Raw genomic sequence first — 22,295 nt, 5'->3', positions numbered from 1 at the left:
CAGGTCTAGGCTTGCTGCTGTTGGCCCCATAGCCACATAGCAGACAGGTCTGGTCGGATCTGGTGTCAAGCTGGCACTGCTGCCTGACTTCTGGCATGGTAAGTGGTATGTCATCCAGATACGGGCCACGCCTGGCATATATGGCACTGTTTATGTGATGGCATGCCACATCTGGCCTGATTTTGGTTTGGTTTATGTGGGCCAGGCTCATAGAAAACAGGTCTTGCCCAGATCTGGCATCAAGCTGGCACTTCTGACTGACTGGTGTCATGGCAGGGTGTATGTCAACCAGATGTGGGTCAGGTCTGGCAATGATGGTACTATTTATGTTCCTATTTTCCTATTTTAGTTAGAAGACCCAAATGCCATGTTGCAATACTATCAATCAATCAATCAAAACTGTATTCGTCACATGCAGGTTGCCCTGCAGTGAAATGGGACCCCCCCCCCCAACCTTACACATATAGCTCAAACATTACATGGGGATACAGGTCGGAGATTGGTAGAATCAGAGAAAAAAACATTGAAATGTACACTACAATGGGGAAAGTACAAGAGGAAAAAAAGAGACCCCTACTCATGCTGTGCTTCCATGGTAGGACAGCATGAGAACAGGAAACAAAAAAACTCCTCTGCACAAAAAAGCACATAAATGTCTACAGCACAACATTGTGAAGACATGACAAGCCACAGGGGTGGGTGGGGGGTGAGGAGTAATCCGAAGCGAACACAGCAGCCGCCCTGCACAGCGCTACCATTCCAGCGCGGCACAGAGACCCGCCGTGTTCCCTCGCAGGAAACAAGCATTGAAGGCGTTGGAAAGGGAGGGGGGATGAGTGAGTGCCTATCAGTGTAAGTGTATGTGTGTGCGTGTCCATAGTTCAGCTGAGACAGTGTCCTTCGGCCTATCAGGCTAAGTAAACAGTCCTCCAGCCAATTCAGGTGTCCTTGCATGGGATGGGAAGAATAGCCGTAACACAGTCGTTATCAGGGAGTGATTGTTCGGCTCCAGCCTTGGGCCTGCAGCTGGCGCCGTGATGGGGATCCGCAATGTTTATGTTGATTTTGTTAATTTCCATGCGAGCAGCCCAGGAGAATTTTCAGGCTCCTCTTTAACACTCCGACGCTGGTCTCTCGATCTCCCGTTGGAGAGTCGCGAGCCTCCCCATGATGGTATCAAACTTCTGTTCCATGGTGTTATCATTCTTTTGATTCTGAGACCTCACAACTGCAGTGATCCGTTCCGCGATGTTTTCCAACTGTCGCTCAAGGGTCTCATTTTGAGCAGGCCTCTCTCTGATGTTTCCCCCCATACGCTCAATGGTGTTGTTTTGAGCCTTCACAGCAGCTGCAAGCATCTCCAAGGTGTTGACCATATTACGTTTGTTGTGAGAGATTGCGCCTCGTTTCGATTCCAGCGGGCAGCCTTGGGGGGGTTTGAACAGCCGGTTCCACTCTCTTATTTCTCCGATAAACCAGGGCTAAGCCAACTCCGATCAGCATGAACCCTGTTATCACGGTTCTGAATAGATAGATATCTTCAGCGTCCTCGATCGACAGTCCCGCCAGGCACATGATCCTCCAGTTCTGCCATCCGTCCATCGTGTATCCGGCAGGGAAAGTCCCTCCAGGGCACTCAGGCTCTCCCGAGCCCAGATTTCTCGTTGAGAAAAGGTTGCCAATAGCATTCAGAGACCAGTTCAGTTGATCAAATCCATAATTCTCTTTTAGGTTTTAGAGAACGACAGTGGGAGGCTATTCCAGGGAAAGTAATGCACACAAGACAAGACAAGGACATAGAGGCTAAGCAGGGAAGATAAGGGTGAGGAGGAGAGGAGAAAAGTGCGACCGCCTTCGCTGAGAGCTGAAGAAGAACTATACTGCTATGGTAGCCAACGTTTCAAATGCAGGTTTGAAAGGTTTGTGAGTGTACGCTTTATCCAAAACCTAGAGAGGGTTTATGCATGTTTACCACTGTGTGGCTGTAGATCAGGTCACCTACTGATCGGAAGGTTAGTGGTTCGATCCCTGGCTCCTCCAGTCTGCATGTCAAGAGTGTTAATGTCTATAAATGTAGTTAGGAAGCACTCAGTTTAGAGAAAGTGTGTGATTGGGTGAATGTGGCATGCTGTATAGAGCACTTTGAGTAATCCGGGAGAGTAGAAAAGTACTGTAAAAGAATCAGTCCATTCACTGTCTGAACAGAGTTACTTTTGCACTATTATGTTCTGGCACATGTTGTTATTGCATGGCTTGATTAAGGTACACATTAGGCTGACATCTGGGGCCAAAGCTGAAACTGTTCTGGGCCAGCACAGGGCCAGCAGTGTGTCTGCAACTGGCCCGTGGCTGCACACAACTTACACATTGCACACATACTGCAAAGAATGACGGCCCTTTGGTGGCGCAGATCAGGTAATCCACACATGGGCCAGCACAGGAATACCAGTGTGTCTGCAACTGGCCTTGTGCTGGCCCATGTGTGGGCCACCTTTGGCAAACCACATCTGCCCCACCAAAGGGTCGTCATTCTTTGTGGTATGTGGGCCATGTGTAAGCACATTGTGTGAGCCAGATCCAGGCCATACCAATTTTGCTATGTGGGTATAAGTTGTAGAAAATGGATGGATGGATGTTTTATTATGGCACCAAAAACCACTTGATTAGCATTTGAAAAAACAAAACAGTGGTTTGGTTTGAAATATGGCTTACAAAATTGACCAAATATATTAAAAAAAGGAACTAACCAAATATGCTTTAAAGTGACAACACGGGGGCCTCTACAAGCCACAAGTCACTAGGTCCATCATTGCACAGAGACCAGTATACACCTTGTGCCTCTGACATACCTGTGAAACTGCCACTTCCCATGGTTCAAATGGTTAAACACTTTCACTTTTATAGTGTTTTAGAAGGTTATCATTTTACTTTTTTTTTTGCTCATATGCAGACTATTACCTTAATATGAACTGTTTAAGTGCTCACGCATTCCAGTTGACAATCAAACCACCCCATCATGTTAGAAGGAAGGAATTATATAACATACAAAGCAAACAAAGGTCTATCTCCCCCTTTTTTTAAAAGACAAAAAAAACAAAACTGCTACCTTGTTATATCATGCATTGTTGTCTTACTTCTATAGCTTTAGAAGAGGCAATGTATATGATCTTAAGGGTAATCCTAGACTCAACTTTCTTCTGGATAACATCAGCAGATTCTATAGGAATGAAAAGGCAAGTCCAGACATCAGCCCCTACCCACGAGATGTGCCTCTCAGGTCTATGAAGAGTATGAAAGTAAAGACCCCTGTCAGACATACACATACATTAAACGTGTTTGGAAAGTATACTGTGGGTAAACACTCAAGATTATTAAGTGAATATAAGTCAGAGTAGAAGTAAACACACAGTGTTGGATCCACGTAGATGATCATGAATAAACATGTTTAACAGTCTTTTGCGAGTAAACATTTGCAAATTGAAAGTTTCAGGCTTTTGTCTGGAGTGAGCTTGTTGTGCATCGTGGCAGATGTTGGATCTGACACTCGACCGTTGGAGGGGTTCTAGACCTGACACTTGACCACTAGTAAGCCTACTTTCAAGGATGCACTTCTGCTGCACCTGGGTCAGAAAAATGAAGGCAGCCATGTATTTAATTGGGCGCATAGCATGCCAAACAACTTAAACTTTGTTTAATATACAGTGAGCACATGTTGCACATTTACTTGATGCTGAAAAGAATTTAGAGAGCTCGTATACTGTATACGATTACAATGAAACCTAGGGATGGGTATTGATAAGATTTTCACGATTCCGATTCCATTTTCGATTCTGTTTAAAGGTTCGATTCTTTATCGATTCTTTTTAAAAAAGGAGAACACTAAGGTCGATTAGCTTAGAACTTTGTTTTATATCTTCTCTTTGAACAAGATAGAAATTTAGGAGTAACATGGCCTTACAAACCAAACAGTGAGATCTTAAGAGATCCACAGCCTACGGTTCTTCAATGGGGTGTCACAGGGTCCCCAGGAAAAAACATTGTAAATGTAAAATAATAAAATAAATATTCTTCTGTAGCAATAACAAAGGGTAACATAAATTATTCTGTAGCAATTACACAAGAATATCCAATAATGTCCCTGCCTACAATTAAACACATTCACTTACTGAAAATCAGGGGCATCTGCTGTGGCAAATGGGTGCAAGCCTTTGACCACAAACTTAGTCACTGCTCGGTGACATTCGTCTATCCTGGCCTGAAAGGAGACGCTACCGGTAGACTGCAGCGAGAACTGCCAGCATCTGATCCAGACTCTGTCTCTCTCATCATGGTCACCTAAATGCACAGTAATAGCAGGTTTTGTAATAAGGCAGATCGCGCTAACATAATATGCACTGTTAGTTGATTATTTACTTGCCGCATTAACGGGAGAGGACGTGCAAACGTTACCGCTGCTGCTGGGTTGAGATTCACGAGTCCGGAGCGGAATTAAAAACACGACATTCATTTAAGGTCATCGCGTGTTTTGTGAGCAAATGCTTTTGCATATTCGTAGTGTTTCCTCCCTTAAATGAAATATCTACTTTGCAAGTATTGCAAGTTGCCCTGTTGTCATCCGTTCTCGTAAAGTAAAACCAAACTTTTGAGCGTTTGAGCCGCTTAGGCGCCGTGTTTCCTGCCAGGTAAATGATGCTCCGCAACGTGGTGACATCATTCGGGGCGACTGGAATTGATAAGGGAATATTTGCAAAAAAGACAAACAATTCCAAGGAATTGAAACAGTGGGAACCTGTTCTCAACAAGAACCGGGTTTCGATACCCATCCCTAATGAAACCTGATTACTGGGAGTACATGTTTTCCACTAATGGACGATTCAAGCAAGTCCAACACAAAGTCACAGACTATGTAATGTCCAAATCTCCCCTGGGATTAACAGTAGCACAAAAACCGCCCTCTGGGAGATTCAGGGACTGAGTTTTCATAGCCCTGCAGCTCCTGTAGGAGGACTGTGTAGGTGGGCCAGTAGTTTTTAAACACACCAGCTTCTCATGTTATGTTTCCCTTCTTTCTGTTTTACTTGCCTAGCTGCCTTTGTATCAGTGTCCTTGTTACCAATTTGTTTCCCCTACAGTTGGATGTAGTCTAAGTTTACCTTCCTGGACTGTCCCGGAGATTTTTGAGTTAAGAAGTTGTTCTTACCAGGAACTGCAACATATGGAGGACTAGTTGTTAGACCAGTCTTAGCTGGACTGCATAGCTGAACAAAGACTAAAACCTGCAGACCAAGATGCTGAAGTTAGAGTTCATTCTCTACAGACTCACTGTGAAACATGCTCTCATTTGTCGAAAAGTCTAAGTCTGTGAGAAATGTTTGAGTTACTTGAGAGTTAATTTTAACCCTGTAACACAAGAAAGCTTGCTTCTGTCTTCACTCCAGCAATGAAGTATCTTTTGCTTTTATGTTGTCCAGCAGCAGAAAGTGCTCAGCACGCCTTAAACACACGAGAGAACACAAGAGATGATCAAGTAGCATTCACATTGTGAAGCTCATTGTCCTGATATCTTCACCTTTTCTATGAGATAATCTTAGCTGTCTGTAGCTCTGTAAGTGTGTGTGTGCTGAGTTTCATAGAGAGGAAAATTTGACTGTTCTGTCATGTTTAAAGGTCTCCTTTGACATTTATGTTTGAGCTTTAGGGTGTTGGGATTAGCAGTACAGTGTAATACCTGTGTCTGCTTGTCCAAATGTACTCACGTGTTCCTGTTAACAGTAGTTCTTTGCCGCGTGCACGTGACTATGTTTTGTCTCTCCGCGTTCACCGTTACATCACTCGGCTTCTACTCTTGAGTTTTTTCCCCCGCTGATCTGCAGCTTAGCATCTGTTTGCACATATCATCCCTCATCTTTAAAGTCTGGGTGTGGACAGAGGGAAGTGAACAAGCACCAGTGCCCAAGCACATCTCCGCCCTGCTCAGGTGGAACCTGGATTAGAGCCCAGAAGTGAGGATCCCGGGGACAAAGAGAATCTGAATCAGTGCTCTCTCATTCGACAATACACCAGGAAGAATTTGTGGTTTAACAAAAGAAGGATAACAGACCCAAATCAAAAGTTGAAATCTGAGAACTGAGATGCACAGACTATTAATCAGCATCAAATCTGAAGTCTCTCCTTTGCTTTTCTTTCTTTTGCTATTATTTTCTAATTCCATAGATTTCCCATCATCCTTGCCTCTTTTCCTTTAAAAAAATATTTTAAAGATTTCATTGTGATTAGGAAAAATGCTCCAAATCACTTGCTGTGCTTCTATTTTTAGCTTCTTGTCTCTTTAGCCTCTTTGCCAAAGGTTCAATCTGAGCACCCTCCCTATTTTTTTTTTTTTGGTCTCCCCCCATTCCTACTTTCTCTTTCTCCCTTTTTTCTCCCTCTCTTGTTTCCCTCTCTGTTGCCCTCCTTCTGTCATTGTGATTAGACCAATAGAGGAGATCAGAGGGAATAAAAGCATGACCAGCACCAATGACCTTTCCCCTCCTTCTCTCTTTCTCTCTCCCTACTCTGTGCCAAGCTCACTTTCTCATTGTTGTAAAATTTCCTCTACTTTTTTTTCTCTACAATCACACAATGCAGCAGCAGCAGTTGTAGTACTTGTAGCAGGTGAAGTTGCCAATAGTATTCTTTGGTCTGTCCTTCTCTATTAATATTCTTTGCTAAAAATATTTATAAACTTTGTCTTCTAGAAAAAAATGCCTAATTCCAGGAATCTCTCTAGTTTTATACTCAAAGAAATTTTAAAGCCATTTGGATTGGAACTTTTGAGCGAACCTCAACCTTGATTATTGCTCTCACAGTCTGGGGTCATATGATCTAATACAGAAAACACATAAGCTCCACCCTGCAAACTTTCAAACCTCATCACAACATATCCTCATCCACATCTGTCCTCTTCATCTTCGTCAGATGTCAACTGACGTCTTTCTATCCATCTCTCCTCTTCATGAGCAGTCAGTGAAATGTCAGCCAAGACCCTCGAGTTTGACCCTGGAGAGAGGTTCAAACAGCTGTTTCATATAGAGCATTTTTTCTTGGGTTCACACAGAAACAATCAAGACTGCAACACTTTATTTGAGCAGGTGACAAAATTTCAGGCATCATCAATAAATTCAGAGATCCATACGAGCACTCGCAGATTTCGTCTATCTCATCATCGGATCCATAAGCACGGATGGATGTGTTTGGGTTTTTTGAAGTTTACAGAGCCTCGTGTAGTTTAAGACTCATGGGTCAGCTTATAAAGGTTCTCTCTCTCTCTCGCTGTCTCTCTCTGGGTGGCCTATAAACTCCAAAAGAGCCGTGTGATGTTCCATAGATATCTCAGGAATGGAACCCAAAAGGTTAATCTGCAGTTCACTTGGAGTTTATAAGCTGCAAAATAGACATGTTCAGGTCTGTGATGACCGGGGAGTCTCTATCATCTGATGCATTGTTGTTCAGTGCCAACAAACTGACATGTAGTGAAGATTTTTTTAGTTTTTGGCCCTCTGAATAAAAAATAAACTTGCCTCTGAGGTCCACATCATTACAACTGAAAACCCTAACCCTTTATTTTGAAGAAAGGCAAACTGGACTTTTTTGGGAAAACTGAACAGTTTTTCATGAGCAAAAGTTATCTGTGTTCCTTGACAAGGCAATCTAGAAATAGAAAGTGACATATTCTTATTGGATGGGATTAGAGTAAGAGTTAAGGTTGGGGTCTTGACTGATGATGACCCAAAAAGTCAGACAGTTAAGGTCAAGAATAAAACTTTATGAGCTTTTCTGCAAATTTCTGCAGATACTACAACATATAAACCAAATTCATTTTTTACCATTAATATGTAACAGATATAATAAAATCAAAGTGTATGACTGAAGAGTTGAAGTTACACCTTTCTAGAAGGTAAATCTGCATCTGAACGTCTTTTCCTTAAGTATTTATAAGCAGTAAAAGATGTTTATCAGCGTTTCGTATTGCATGATCTTTGTTTCAGTTTTTGTAAGTTCATGTAGGATTCATATTCTTGAGCTTGAAATCCGTTCCAGTAGTGGATGTTCATATTACATATTACAAGTAATCCCTGTGACCTGAAAGGCTTTAGACTGCTCTGAATGATCAGTTTCAGACAGCTTTAAGACATCCTAGGCACACCAGCTACACCATCAGCCAATCAGAGGAAAGTTGTCTCAGGAGACAGGAGCTAAAACAGCTTGTTTCAGAGAGAGAATGGACTGCATCGAGGCACCGAGATAAGATAAAGAGGGATCAGTTTGAACTGTGAATCATGCAAAGCTACTCTAGGGCACTCCAAGAATAAAAATATGTCATTTAGAAATTTACACAAAAGGTCTACTTTAAAGTGAGATTGCTTGTTGAGGCCGCTGCTTGAACATTAAAATGAAACTTTATCTATTATAATTAAAAAAAAATTTCCATAAGGACCGAATCTCATATAGAAATGCAGATCCTGTAAATGCAGATCACCAGAGGAGTGTTTTAGAGCTTCAGTAGCCGAATGTCACGCACACTGAACCTGTGTTGAGTGCAGATAAATGAGAAAACACAAAAGTCATTTGGAAGAAGTCAATGCACACACATCAGACATCATTACTGTATGAACTCTGTGTGAGCATGCTGCTTCTCTTACTGGCTGAGTTATGCTGACATGTGCTTCTCTCTGCTGCTGTTTCAGAACCATGAACAGCACTTTTAGTTGCATGCTAGTTGTATGATAGTTCTTCTACTTAACCTGACCATGTGAGCTCTCAACTGATACCATCACTACCTAATACACATGATAAAAAATAATCATAATAATAATGAAAAATACCCAACAAATGTTATAAAAAATCGGCAAACTCCTCCCATCCTCAATCCCGAGAATCAGCACAGCCCTAGCGTGCCGTCACATGGCGCAATAATAGTAATAATAACTGTTGAATCGGAAGTTTCTCTCACTGAAAGTGTTTCAGGCTTATTTGTACGCTGACATTAGATCAGATCTCAGATTGTAACTTGAATGCTGGTTTAATCTCTTAACCCCCAACGCCCCCAGATACGGGGGCAAAAGGCAGGAGATGGGTTAGACGTCGGGGCTTAAGAGGTTAAAGCTGGTTTGTATTACAGTTGCGGTCACGTTGGGTTACTTTCAGGTTTGAGGTCACAGAGAGTACAGTCTGGCCTTCTTTAATGCTCGGTGGCCATCAGAAAAAGGTTGTGTGAAGCTGTATCACACAGTGTCCTTGTCATGCTTTGAAAAAGCAGTCCACTCTGATTATGATGGGCTGTTAGTTATGGAGTATAATTAGTCATGCAAAACTGATAAATGCAGAGCCGCGCTTCTTTAAAAACATCGACCACACTTTGCATTTCATGTTGTGAGAACCTTTGAATCCTCCCAATTCAGCATAAATTCAGGAAGCTTTATGAGCCAAGCCTTTAACATGCCGATTGGTACGTTTTGTTATTTAAGCGAATAACAAAGTTGGATTACGATTAGATTCATCCATAAAGCTTTCATTTATTCACTAATACAGACTCTGTTATTTGCCAAATATGAAGCCTCGTCTCTGGCTGAGAAAGCAAACCGGTCACAATGACATTATGATGGCGCCCTGCAGGGTGAAGGGTTTCCCCATCACTGGTTCTGCAGTCTTGGTTCAGTTTTGGACTTGTCACAAGTGCAACAGTGCAACTGGATAATAAACACCATACAGAACGTGATGGCACACATTGTGTTTGGAGAATACATAAAAGAAATTCCTGCACTTCATCAATAAGCACCTCTGCCTTCTCTAAATCCACCTTAACAACTTTTGACCTTTTTAAAATTACATCAAATTTGTCAGTGTCTGGCAGCTGCAGCAGCAGCAGATATTGTCGGTGTGACTCATTGCGTTGTTTACTCATTGCGTTGCTGTGTTTGATTGTTGCCATATTTTTATCAAGGTGTTTGAAGTGGTGCTCTTGCAGCGGCGTGTTCAGTGTCATACTTTTATATCCCACAGTTCCACTAAAAGGAGGGAGAGGATGTCTCGCCCACTTTGGATAAACACCTGAAAGTTTGATCTGGAACAGCTATCGCATATCTCATGCATTTCCCAGAATTTCTTTCTAATTTGTCACCTTTTTATTTCTTCAGGGTGGCAAGTTTGATGAACCATGTGACGGCTTGGACTGCAGCAGAGGGTGCAGGTGCTTTCCAGAGAAAGGAAGCAGGGTGAGTCTTTCACAAGTTTTCAACTGTGTACTCTCCTCTGGAGTTTGGGGAAATGCTTTCCATTTCATGTCCTCTTCACTTGTTTAAGTCCAATAACAACACCTGAGAAACTTATCGCTTGGTTTTTAGGGATGTTTGAAAGTCTTCAACTTGGTAGCAAAGTCTGTGTTGAACCCAGTTTCTCAGATAGTTGATGGATCTAAGAAGTTCTTAGTTCAGCTAAACTCTTATTAGTAGATATTTAAAATTTTATTATTAAAAACCTGCAACAAAGTAGTTTTAAAGTTGCTCATGTACATGTACATTTCTCTGTACTTTCCTTCTAGAGAAAGATGTATGTCTTTCTAAAATCGGTGGAATACGAACACATCAAAGTATCACCAGAAATTATAAGATGCCTAAGACAGCTCAGACTGTGTTAAAGAATAAAGGTGGTCACACCAAATATTGTCTTTCAAGCTTGTTAAAATTGTAGAGCCTGTGTTTTTTCCCTTTTCTCTACTGCATTTCTATATGTTTATGCATCCAAAATGAGGGCTGGCTGCAGACTCTGGCACAGTTTTACAAAAAGAAAAAAACAACTTCAAGTTTCACAGTTGTTCACTCGATGTTAGGAACTATTAAACACTCCTTTATTCATCTAGAGTCATCGTCGTTATCTTACTTAATCTTAATTTTGTTATCTGGCAGCTTTACAGTCACACAGAGGAGTTTATTGTACTGATAACTGCACTGATCCTCTTTGAAGTTTCAGTTAATTATGGTTTTTACTCTGAGGAAACAAGTACATTACCTTCATTTAATTAAGGAATAATTACCTCGAGGCTTCAGTTCCAGGCCTTATCTCTCTCCATCGTACAGCTACATACATTAACACCCAGAAACATTATCGCTATTTGACACGTATCAAAGCGACGCCTGTATCAGACTGTGTAATGCAAGCTCCGACAGTTCTCATCAATAGCTGTAAATGTGGTTTCTCCAGAAGACGAATCAACGAGTAAACACAAAACAGCATGTGGCTCCGGGCGAGGAACTTATTTTCTCATCACCGCTACCATGAAATTAACAATAACATCCAAACAAAGGCTGGCAGAATATGATGGAATCAGCTCACTGATTAGTGGTGATGACACATACGCACAGTATATATCACCCGTCATCTGTTTGCACTTCAGTATCGAGCAAAAGAGCGGCTGACTCCTCTGATTTATGGCTGGAATTTAAGAGGAAACTTTTAAATGTCAGTGTGATCCTGCTGGTCTCTAATAAATTACTGTACGAGGTTTTAAAACAGCTTCAGCATCATCGGGCCAGACGGGCGAGTGCTGCAAACAAACACAAACTCTCTAAAACAACAGAAGGTGGCGATATTAATGCTTCCAATACAAACTTCTGCTTTATTAGCAAGATTTAAAAATGAGTAAATCACAGTTGCTACAGCAATAAAACATCAGCCATAGTTTTAAATGTTGCTTTTGAGTCAGAATCGACCGAGTGCCGGCGTTAAAAAAAAACAGTACACAAAGAGAGCGAAGTCATAAGATTAATGTAAGAAATGGGAGCCTGTTACATATATATTTCTGAGAGTTCTCATTTTATGAAACAGGGAATATTTAAATGAAGAGCACAAACTGATTTACTCATGTTTGCGACAGTTTTCTGCCAATTGTTTTTTTTTTTTTTTTTTTTTTGTGGTTAACATTGAAATGAACTGCTTAGAAAACAGCAGAACCACGCCTATGAGCGCTGTTTGAGGATTACACACTATTTTACCCTGCTTTTTAAATCTTACACTCTTGTCACTGCTCTTTGAGCTTTACTTTGTTCCAAATCAGTAACTGAAAGTGCACTAGAACGAAGTGAAAGTGTCATTCTTTTAAACTTTTTTTTATTCCTCAGAAAAATCCTATTTATCCTTGGATTTTTCCCTCTCGGGCTACAAACTGGGTTGTTGATGGGTGAGGCCACCGGTATTACCCTTTAAATGAAGCATGAAAAAAACAGTCGATCTATCCATCCAAAAATCCATAAATCCATCCATCCATCCTCTTCTGCAGAGGTCGTCTCCAGGTACTCTTGCTTCCTCCCACAGCCCAAAGACATAGATGTAGTCGTGTTGGGTTAATCGGTGAGTCTAAATTGTCCACAGGTGTGAGTGTGAGTGCAAATCAGTGAGCATAATCCAAATATTAAATAGTGAAACGCAGCAAAAATCCTTTTAGTATAAATAAACAGGATTTGGTTGTTGCTGCTTATCTAAAATAGCCCTGTTTTTCTTATGTAAATCAGTGAATCGTGCTCTTCAATAAAACAGCAAATTATTATTAGATCATTTCCAAAATTAAATCCCTGCTTAGACGTCCTGACTAAAGCCAGACTAACTGTAAGCTCGGTCTCTTTCAGCCTTTATCCAAACAGCAATTACTGTCTGACACAGCAGCCCTACACTTACTGCCTGCTAACTGTACACCACTTTAGGTAAATAACATGGTGACGAGTGTCGCCTTACCCGTAGGTAAATGTAGGTAAATGATACAGCTCAGGTAATGCCACCTACCTCTGCTCAGCCCCTCTGATAAGCCTAAATGACACAGCCGCTGTGTCTTTAACTGTTACTGTTGGGAGCCGTTTGAGCGGGAAGGTGCTCATTTGTCTCTTTTCAGTTTTACTTTTGTAGTTAGAGCTCAGAGAGCTCAGGCATGCTCCCGATAACGGCCGTTAACGGACGCTCGACTGGGTTCTGTCAGCTGAAGCGTTGAACACAAAGCGAGGTTTAAAGGAGACTCGAGTTATGCCACAAAGGAAAGTTTTTAAATCTCTGTTTCTAAACTTAAAGCAAACCAGTGCTCACAGACCTAAACATTAGCTGTTTGCTTTCAAGGTTGTTTCTCTATAAAGGAATTAAGGGAGCATATTTATGTTTTTGCCTTCAGTGAATGTTATTTATGTATGTACATGTATACAGTGTCTAACAAATGATTAGACCACTAACTAAACGCAATGTTTATGTGACAGCTGCCCTAAATTAACTGTACTAGTAATCGATTTTGAATGTTTCTGTAATGGTTAATCGAGGAATATGTGCAACATCCACAATTAAAATTGTGTTTTTAATGTAAAATATAATTATTATTATTGTAGCCACGAATTGTTTAAATTCAATTAAAGCACAAAAAGTTTGGGAGCCGTTGGGTTAGAAATGACAGATGAATTCCTTCAGGTTTCATTAATGGTCCAGAAAAATAAAAACAACAAAAAATACTGTTGAATGTTGAAAGTCAAGTACAACAGAAAAATAGATAAACTGGATTACTTAATTATTGGTGATCAGTAAGTTGTTTTTAAAGTTCACATTAGACCAATAAAATATAAAGAAATGAGGGCTGGCTCAAGACTTTTGCACAGAACTGTGACTCAGTTTTGAGTTTAAGTACACTCCCGCCTCAGTGGGACTCTAAAAACAGTATCCCAGCATCGATCGTCGTCACGCTCATACATGATGTAAACATTCAGACAAGTAAAAAGATATTCAATATTTCACAGATCATTATCTTTAATTGGGTTTTAAGATCTTTCCCGATATTAAAGACGAGTGGAAGTTCTGCTATCTTGCATCTGCAGCCTCGCAGGCCCCCCTAAATCCTCCTGAAGACATCTCTAATGCTCTTTACCTTGTAAATCCCACTTTAATGGCTTCTCCCCGAATTCCTGTCACAGCCCTGCCTCTCCAGACACACAGCAGTGAGATGTTTCTACAGTCTGTCAAATATCTTCCTCTGATTTCCTCTTGATAAGTTTGCTTTGGACGAGAAACAGTCAGCCGGCGCTGTCAGGATTTCAGCCGGACGTGAATTGCGTTTATCATCCCGGAGCTGTTTCTGCTGGAAACTTTGTCAGCTTTTATTAACATAGTAAAAAATGGATGTGCTGATATGAATCAAAGATAGCTGAGGGTAACTGACAACGTTTAAATGTTGTCGCGTATGTTTTGTGCAGATGTGCTCTTGAACCCTTAAGGGGAACTTTTATGTTTTTCTTAAATTTCCTATCTGGACACAAGGACGTCTAAGAACCGGAACAAATGAGGGGGTTTATCAGGAGTTCATCTCACAAAGAAAAAGCAGCACTCTCTATTTATCAGATACTTTGATAGTGGAGAAAAAGCACAACATACCACGAACCATCACTCTTCCATGCATCGATCTCTTATCAGTTGCTCTTTAAGCTGCCTTAGTTTGCCCACAGCTGCTGCACATCAGCACGCTGCATCTGATGTAGTGTTAGCTTACAGCACCTCATTGAATCCACATACATCCCACCTACACCATAGCGGCATAGTGATGTCCACGTTTGCAATGTTACTGCTGGTGTCGCTACATTGATCCGCCTTCACGAGCAGAGCTGAGCTGTTTATGTTGGACTGGAGTTAATAACTCTTGGTCAGTTACATAAAAAAGAAAAAGATTTCGGAAGAGACTAGACGTGCGGTAATAGACACATCGGCCGATCGACCACCAGAGGAGGATATTTTATTTGAAGCCAACATGAGAAGAATCATGGGAAAACATTTAAAGAGACATCAAAAACACATTTACATGTAAATACATATCAGTCACCAAGCTTAATTGTTTCCAGCGTAGAAGGAGCCTGGGAGGTACTTCATACCTTCTTTGTATTACCTCCCCCTGCTGATACTGTAACTTGAGCATGCATGTCCGTTTCACGCTTTGGAGAGGCAAAGCTTGACATCTACACGGTGGTGGACCAGCGTCTATTACACGCTGTGCCGTGATACTGGGTTGGACTGAGTTGCATTTGTGCAAACTAGATACAATTCATTACAATACAGTTATACTTGTGCTAATAAATGGACTGTAAACATACCGTACAGTGTTTATATTACTAACAAGCAGAAACATGACAGCGGTTAAATTACATCCTCTAACCCATTGTATTTTAAAGTGTGACATATGTGACACAGCATATGAAAACCAGGCCAAAAGGACAAGTTTTCAGTTTCATTACATTTTTTTATGATTCCTAAAACTTTGAAATTAACACGAGAAAATGGAAAAGTTGCCAGCATCACCTTATAACTGAGAGGTTTGCTAGATGAGGTTTTATTTGCATTTTATCTATGAGAAACTATTCAAAAAACTACAGTTTGAACACAGATATGCAGACAGTGATTAGAAACACCAGAGCGCAGCACTGCTGCAATTCTTTGGTGGTTTTTTTCTGTGCTGTGGCACATGTTGGGAGTTGAATATAGAGACCAGTAGAATCTCTTATAATATATGTGAAGCTACAGCTAAGAAGAGCTGGTGGAAATGAGGGAAATGCATAGGTTTAGCGTGGCTCTGTTCAGTGGTAGCATAAGTGCTCAAAGTGGTGAAACAGATGAAGTAGAGCAATCTTTTTTTAAATTTTCCTTAGCTTGTTATTGTTGAGTTTCTTTTATGTTTTCACCTGTTGTTCAGTAGAGGTGAAACTGCTTATTTTTGATTAAGTGTAACTATCTTCTTGACTAAGTAAGCCCCACTTAAATGTAGTCTGCAGTGTGGGAAGTTCCAGATTTGCAGCAGCAAATTATTATTAAAACGCCGACTGTTATTATATTTGGGATTCAGTCACCCAAGTGCTAATCATGTTACCTAGCTACATGTAAGTTTGGCCAAGTTTTGATGGCTTTAGAGCCATGGCATCTAAACTATGACAACATGAATGGCTTCTTATTTTACACAAACGATGAAGACTAAATGATCGAACTGCTTTAATATGAGGTTATTATTCCTGCACTTTCCCCAATTTCTCCCTCCAAACATCCAGAAAGACAAAAACTTTACACTGACTTTATTAATAAAATTAGTTTGGTTATCCCTTTTTTCTTTCTGTAAGTCTTTGGAAGTTCCCCTCATTCAGTAAATCACTCGTTTTAGAACGTGTGATGTACAGCGTCTCATTAAAAAAATGTGTTGGGTGTATATCAGTCGTTGACCTTTTAAATATTTGTGATACTTGCATTTGTTGTTCGTGTTTTCCCATGACAATTTTTTTGGCTCATACCTACCCACATCTGTGCGAACAGCACTTGAGGGCACTTTACCTGGAACGGTGGGCAGAGCCAGCATGCCTGGGCGTAAAAATATCAATAGAATAATCATCAGCAAATAAATGTGGCATGTAGCAGACATCTGGTAATAAAGAAAAACAAGTACAAAAAAAACAACCAAATATGTCTTCCCTGTCAGCTTGGCAAACTTAGAAAGGATAAAGAGGCTTTTATATGTGGCATTACATAACACACTGATGTTTTAGTTTTTAGTTTCATTAGATTTGCGCGACGGCTTCAGTTTTTCTTCCACTTAAAAAGTCCTGAGGCTCTGAGAGGATACAGAGCAGAAGTGTTTGAAATCTTGTGTTCACATGTTTCCGTGATGTTTTTTGTTCGGTGGATTTAACATGGATCTATTAAGTCCAAAAACATCCTCTCCAACTGGGTGAACCTCGAGGGTCAAAGGGCAGCCCTGGGGACGACAGGATGGTTTGGTTGGGCTTTTCAAATTAAAGAAAGATCAGGAAGCATGTGTTTTATTTAATTTTGTCAGGCCTTTATCTGTGCTGATCAGAAACAGAGACAGAGGGGAAAAGACTTCCTGATTTTGCCGAGGGTCCAGAGGGGTCAGCTCAACATTTTCTGTGTCGTGCTGGAGTGAAGCTCTTCACACTGTCAGCTGCAATATGTGACTTAACACTGGGAGTGAGTGGCTCACTCAAGAGAAAGACTGCAGAGGCTGATGCTATTGAAGGCGTCTCACTGGTGCTACAGTCAGGTCCAGCCACCTCCTACCTGCAGCCGGGTGATTGGGTTATTTAGCTTAAATGAGGAGTCTTGCAAAGAGACTGATGCTCAGAAGTGATGCAGCACAAGCTGAGATATTCATTCTTGCATCAGCATGACAGCATGAGATGAGGTGACTTTACTAACATACCCCCCCCCCCCCTAAAGCTAAACAAACTTATCATTCTTTGAGGTTTCATACCCATAACAGGGAATCAATAAATAAAAAGACATGAATATTTAAGATGACAGACGAGGTTCTGGTAGCTCATTGCCCAGACTGTCCAGTTTTTTAACTGTAACTGTTTTAAAAAAACGACATTTCTATAGTAGAAAGAGAAAACCATGAAAAACATTTCAGTTTAATTGTTTATTGCTTAATTACTCTGTGTAGTATGAATGGTTTCAAGCAAGAAGCTTGAAGACACTTTGTATATAGTTTATTTTATGTAATATTAAATTCTGAACTGTAAATGTAGTCTATTTCAAGGAAGCAAGTTTTTATTCAGTATTTCCATAAATCCTTATTTTTATGGATTTACTACGACTAGTGAGAACACACATGAGGTTTAAGGCCTGGACAATTTTGAGAAGATTCGACTCCCACATACCGACAGACTGTTAGTAACTGACATATGAAACTGCCTCGCGTTTGACACGATCTAACCTAATGAGGTGAGACCTCAGCATTGACTCAAGTACATATGTGTTTGACTTGTGCCATAATCATGCTGGTTAGTTCGGTCTTGGTCTTTAAGTGAATTGGTTGTACATGTAGCAACTATTGCATAGTGTTAGAGGTTCTCAAGAAGTACCTTCCCAGTGCAGATGCTCCTATTTTGGATATTTTCCTGTGAGCATCTTGTAAATGTTACTAACGGTAGCGTAAGCTGATCGTAAGGGCTGCACACTTGCTTGATAAGCCCTTCAATTGATGAAAGGTTGGCAGATACGTTATTGTTTCTCAATCGTTATCCTTTTATCTGCGGTTATTAACAGCTGATTCCAGTTATCAGTTTTAAGGATGGGCATGGTGCAACTTTAAATGATGGATGTATTTGTTTTTTTATGCTGTTGGCTTGCCAAGGCTGGCAAAGGTGCTTATTTGAAGCCTCTAACATGCACATTTTTTTTCTTCAAGTTGGTTCAAATGAATTTGTCTTTCAGTGTCTGTCAGTCCTGACAGACTGCGCCAAATTTGAAACTCTGTTCAGGAGAAAAGAAACAGACACACTCTCTGTCTCGCATGGAGACAGACAACAAAAAGGGGGCAGGGATAAAGGATGAATGTAGAGGAAGGTAGAGCGTCTACCTCGGCTAAAGTGAGATGAAGGCAGAGGGATAGTAGATGTGTGTCACGGTAGGATGAATCCCCTATGAGGCCGCTCGATGAAAGGCTCCCTGAGGCCTTTACCTTCAGAAAAGATAAGGACACACTGCTCAGACTGTTTGTTCGTAATCCCTAAACAAAGGAGGAGGAATTGGCAGAGAAATAACAGTTTCAAAATGGATTAAGTTTTCTGTCACTGCCACAGAGAGATGGTGTCATCAGAGGTTAAAAAAGAAAGGGTAACGACAGTGGTGTTGATTTTGTTTCAAACCACTGGAAAAGGAAAGAGAAGTAAAATACTTGAGAGAGTGCGCACTGAAGTTCACTGTTTGATAAAGAGAGGATACAAAGATCTCAGCAACTTGAGATTTTTGTTTCCTTTCGATAACTTTGATCTCTCGCTTTTCTGTTCCTTATCGTTCAATCTGGAGATTATTAAGTTTGCGTGCACGTCCCTGACTGAGGGCTTGTGAACAAGTGTAGCTAATAGTGGTGCACGCGTGCTTAAATCTCAGGTATTGCTATGTGTGTGTGCGACATATATGGTGATGTTCAGGACCAACTTATCAGCAGTGGCCTGTCATACAAACATCTTCCCACACACACATGCTCCTGGGCCCCAGTCTGATATTTTATCAGGTTCCCCCTTCAGGAAGTCCACCAGTTAAAGCATGCTGGTGGGTTTTGTTTAGGCTTCATCTTACACACACACACACACAGACACACACTTGTAAAATAGTGGTAAAGGGGCCATTTTGGCTCCCATTGTCAAGAATATCTCAACGTACAAAACCCCGCCTTACTCGTCTGTCAGTCGGAGTTGAAATGAGAGCTTTGAACCTGCGCCTCGCCTTGAATCACTTTATTCAAACACACGAACACCTGACACTCATAGCCCCTCCACTCCCCAAGAAGAGGCAGCCTTTACTCTAAAAAAGGTCAAAGGTCATAGCCACCACAAAGACTAGAAAAGAGCAGAAGGTCAGGGGCACCAGGATCACAGACTCACAGACACAAAGAGACAAGTGTGCGTGCGTGTGTGTGTTTTCATGTGTGTGTTCAGAAAAGTTACTTCCCTGACCTCTGCAGCCTGTTTTCTGTCACTCCTTCTTCATCTTCTCATCTTCTTCAGACTTTGAATATTTTATTATTGTTGTTTCGTGTTAAATCTTAAAGACAGACTTGGACACAAGGTTTAAAGACATTCTTTATCAAAGTGCATTATCTCAGTGCACTCTACTGCCCTCATATGGCATGTTCAGGAAGTGAAATTTACAACAAGTCTACATTTAGTGTGTGGGGGATTTTCCTCGGAAAAGGGAGTTTGTTTAGTTCAGAAGGGCTCATCTGATAACATGTGGTGATACAGTTTTGGCATTTTCTACTAAACACATGATAACTGATGCTTTTTAAAAAAAATTGTTTTATATCATTTTATCTAAGACTTATTTTGTGTGTATGTGTATTTAATTCTGCTTCCTGTTAAAGCTGAGTTATGACAGGTGTAAGAGTGGGTATACTGAAGTGTTCGTGTGCAAGGCGGTGCACCTGTCACTGGTCCTGATAGCAGAATGTGTATACAGCTAAAGTAATAAAGAAGCAGCAAGGCAAAGTATTTTTAACCAAAACTTAAGATTGTTACACTTGCTAGTTCTGCAAAATATACAGCCTTCCAGATGGAAAACGTTCATGTGTTCCAGTATCGTATGAAGTTTAACGACATTCACATTAGTGCTGATTAGAAAATCAAGTGCAGCAGAGTTATATTGTGTGTACATAAGTTGTGTTTGGTCGAGCTTAAAGTTACAGAAGCTGGTTTTAAATGAAGTAATGCCGAATGAAGAGTTGAGTTTTATTAAGTTGCTTATGTGTGCAAAAAAGATAAAAGAGAAGATCCCAGTGTAGTATATGGTAAATGGTCTGTATTTATATAGCGCTTTACTAGTCCCTAAGGACCCCAAAGCGCTTTACATATCCAGTCATCCACCCATTCACACACTGGTGATGGCAAGCTACATTGTAGCCACAGCCACCATGGGATGCACTGACAGAGGCGAGGCTGCCGGACGCTGGCGCCACCGGGCCCTCTGACCACCACCAGTAGGCAACAGGTGAAGTGTCTTGCCCAAGGACACAACGACTGAGACTGTCCAAGCCGGGGCTCGAACCGGCAACCTTCCGATTACAAGGCGAACTCCCAACTCTTGAGCCACGATCGCCCCTGAAAGTAAAGGAGTCATACGTCATTTTTAATACATTTTACACCAACTTAATACAACTTTATTTTATCAAAATGTATTACAAAAGCAAAAACAGAAGACTGCCCTGAGTGTTAACAACACTTCTACTCAATATTAACATTATTTATTAGACAAAATAATGTGTTGTGTTTTTGTGCCCCATTAGTCGCACAGTCACAGGAGCACTGTGATAGCAGGAGATAAACTCTTAACCTGAACACTGACCGAAGCTACAGGAGTCTCAGTTGCAGTCTGCTATAAGGCAAATCTTTACCCAAACACTGGGAACCACGTTATCGTTGACTGCTGCCATGATTCTAGCCTACGTCACAGCGTCATGTGCGCCTTTTACATCCAACACAAAAACTGCAGTCGTGGTGCTTTCGATTGTACTCAGAACTCGGAAATTCTGCCTTCTGAATAGGAAGATGTAGACAACACCAGACTGCAGATGAGCCGCATACAGAGCTGGACTGGGACAGAAAATTGGCCCGGGCATTTTGACTAGAGACCGGCCCACCATTATAGGAAAAATCATAAAGCCTTTGAATGAAAACAAACACTGTTGTGACAGTGATGTACACTGTTCTGATGGTATATATGCATCAATCTATCAATCGTTTGTTGTAAGATTCAGATAATTATTTTTTAAAAGCGAGACATTTTAAATGAGAATAAGAAAGAAAAGTATTTCTTTGTGCCCCCCTCTCCCTGTTAATGCCCTACCTGCCCCCTGGCAACACTTTGCTAGACCCGCCCCTGCACAGTTACCAGCTGTCAGCTACCTAAAAAAGGATCCTGGTGTTATTTGTCTCTCAGAAACAGTTCATAACTTCCCTTCAACTCATTCATGTCACCTAAAAGGTAAACCTGTTTCTCCATCACCTGTTCAGCTCTGATGATTCAGTAAGGACATCTCCTGGTTTCATCTTCATGTTTCCCTCTCACCAGATAACCAAACGATATCATGACCAGCAGCTTTACAGCTGTGGCTCCAGCAAACATCAGCTGATAGTAGAAATTAATATTAAATAAATTCTAACAACAGCTGATCAAGCTTAAACGTGCCGCTGTTGTTTAGCGCGACATCCGCTGGTTTCCTCTTTCGGCGCAAAGTGAGCGATAAACAAACAAGAGAGAAAAGCCGATCAGCTGATCATTGATCAGTTTCATGATTGAAGTAGAAACGGGAGAGGGAGGGGAGAGAATGAGAGAAGAGGAGGCAGCTGTGCAGCAAAGACACAGAATAACTCCAGCTTTGTGTCTTTTTCATTGTAGCTGAATTACGGGACAAACTCTGTTCCTTTTCACCTCAATAAGAAACGCGTAATATTTTCTCTGAATACCAGACGGCACGGTTGGCAACTCTAATAACTTATTAACAAAATAAAGTTCAACATCATTAACTTCATAGCACCCACCCAGCTGTATAGAAACTCCGTCATGCTAGCTAGCACGCAGTACGGAAAAAGTCAGAATTACGAAAATAAACTCCAACTAAACTTGGTTCATATCTGACCCAGAGAGACTGCAGGTCATAACTTCTTACCTGAAGTTCAGTTCACACTTGGACCGGCGGCCACCTCGGGTCTCTTTTCCTTCTGCTTTTCCTTCATCCACCTGCTGGC

At 41.1% G+C, this 22,295-nt stretch overlaps 1 protein-coding gene across 6 annotated transcripts in view; it reads left to right on the top strand.

The window, feature by feature from the left end:
* The window catches only part of col4a6 (collagen, type IV, alpha 6), a 143,504-nt gene that overhangs the window by 75,334 nt on the left and 45,875 nt on the right, over positions 1-22,295 (top strand). For all 6 annotated transcript variants that reach the window (XM_026162556.1, XM_026162554.1, XM_026162555.1 and 3 more), the window contains exon 4: positions 10,176-10,253. In XM_026162556.1, the coding sequence (XP_026018341.1) occupies positions 10,176-10,253 (78 nt within the window). The remainder of the gene's footprint in view (positions 1-10,175; positions 10,254-22,295) is intronic.

The sequence above is a fragment of the Astatotilapia calliptera genome, chromosome 3 (assembly GCF_900246225.1).
Source record: "Astatotilapia calliptera chromosome 3, fAstCal1.2, whole genome shotgun sequence".
NCBI lineage: Eukaryota > Metazoa > Chordata > Actinopteri > Cichliformes > Cichlidae > Astatotilapia > Astatotilapia calliptera.
This window is presented reverse-complemented; position numbering and strand designations above follow the sequence as displayed.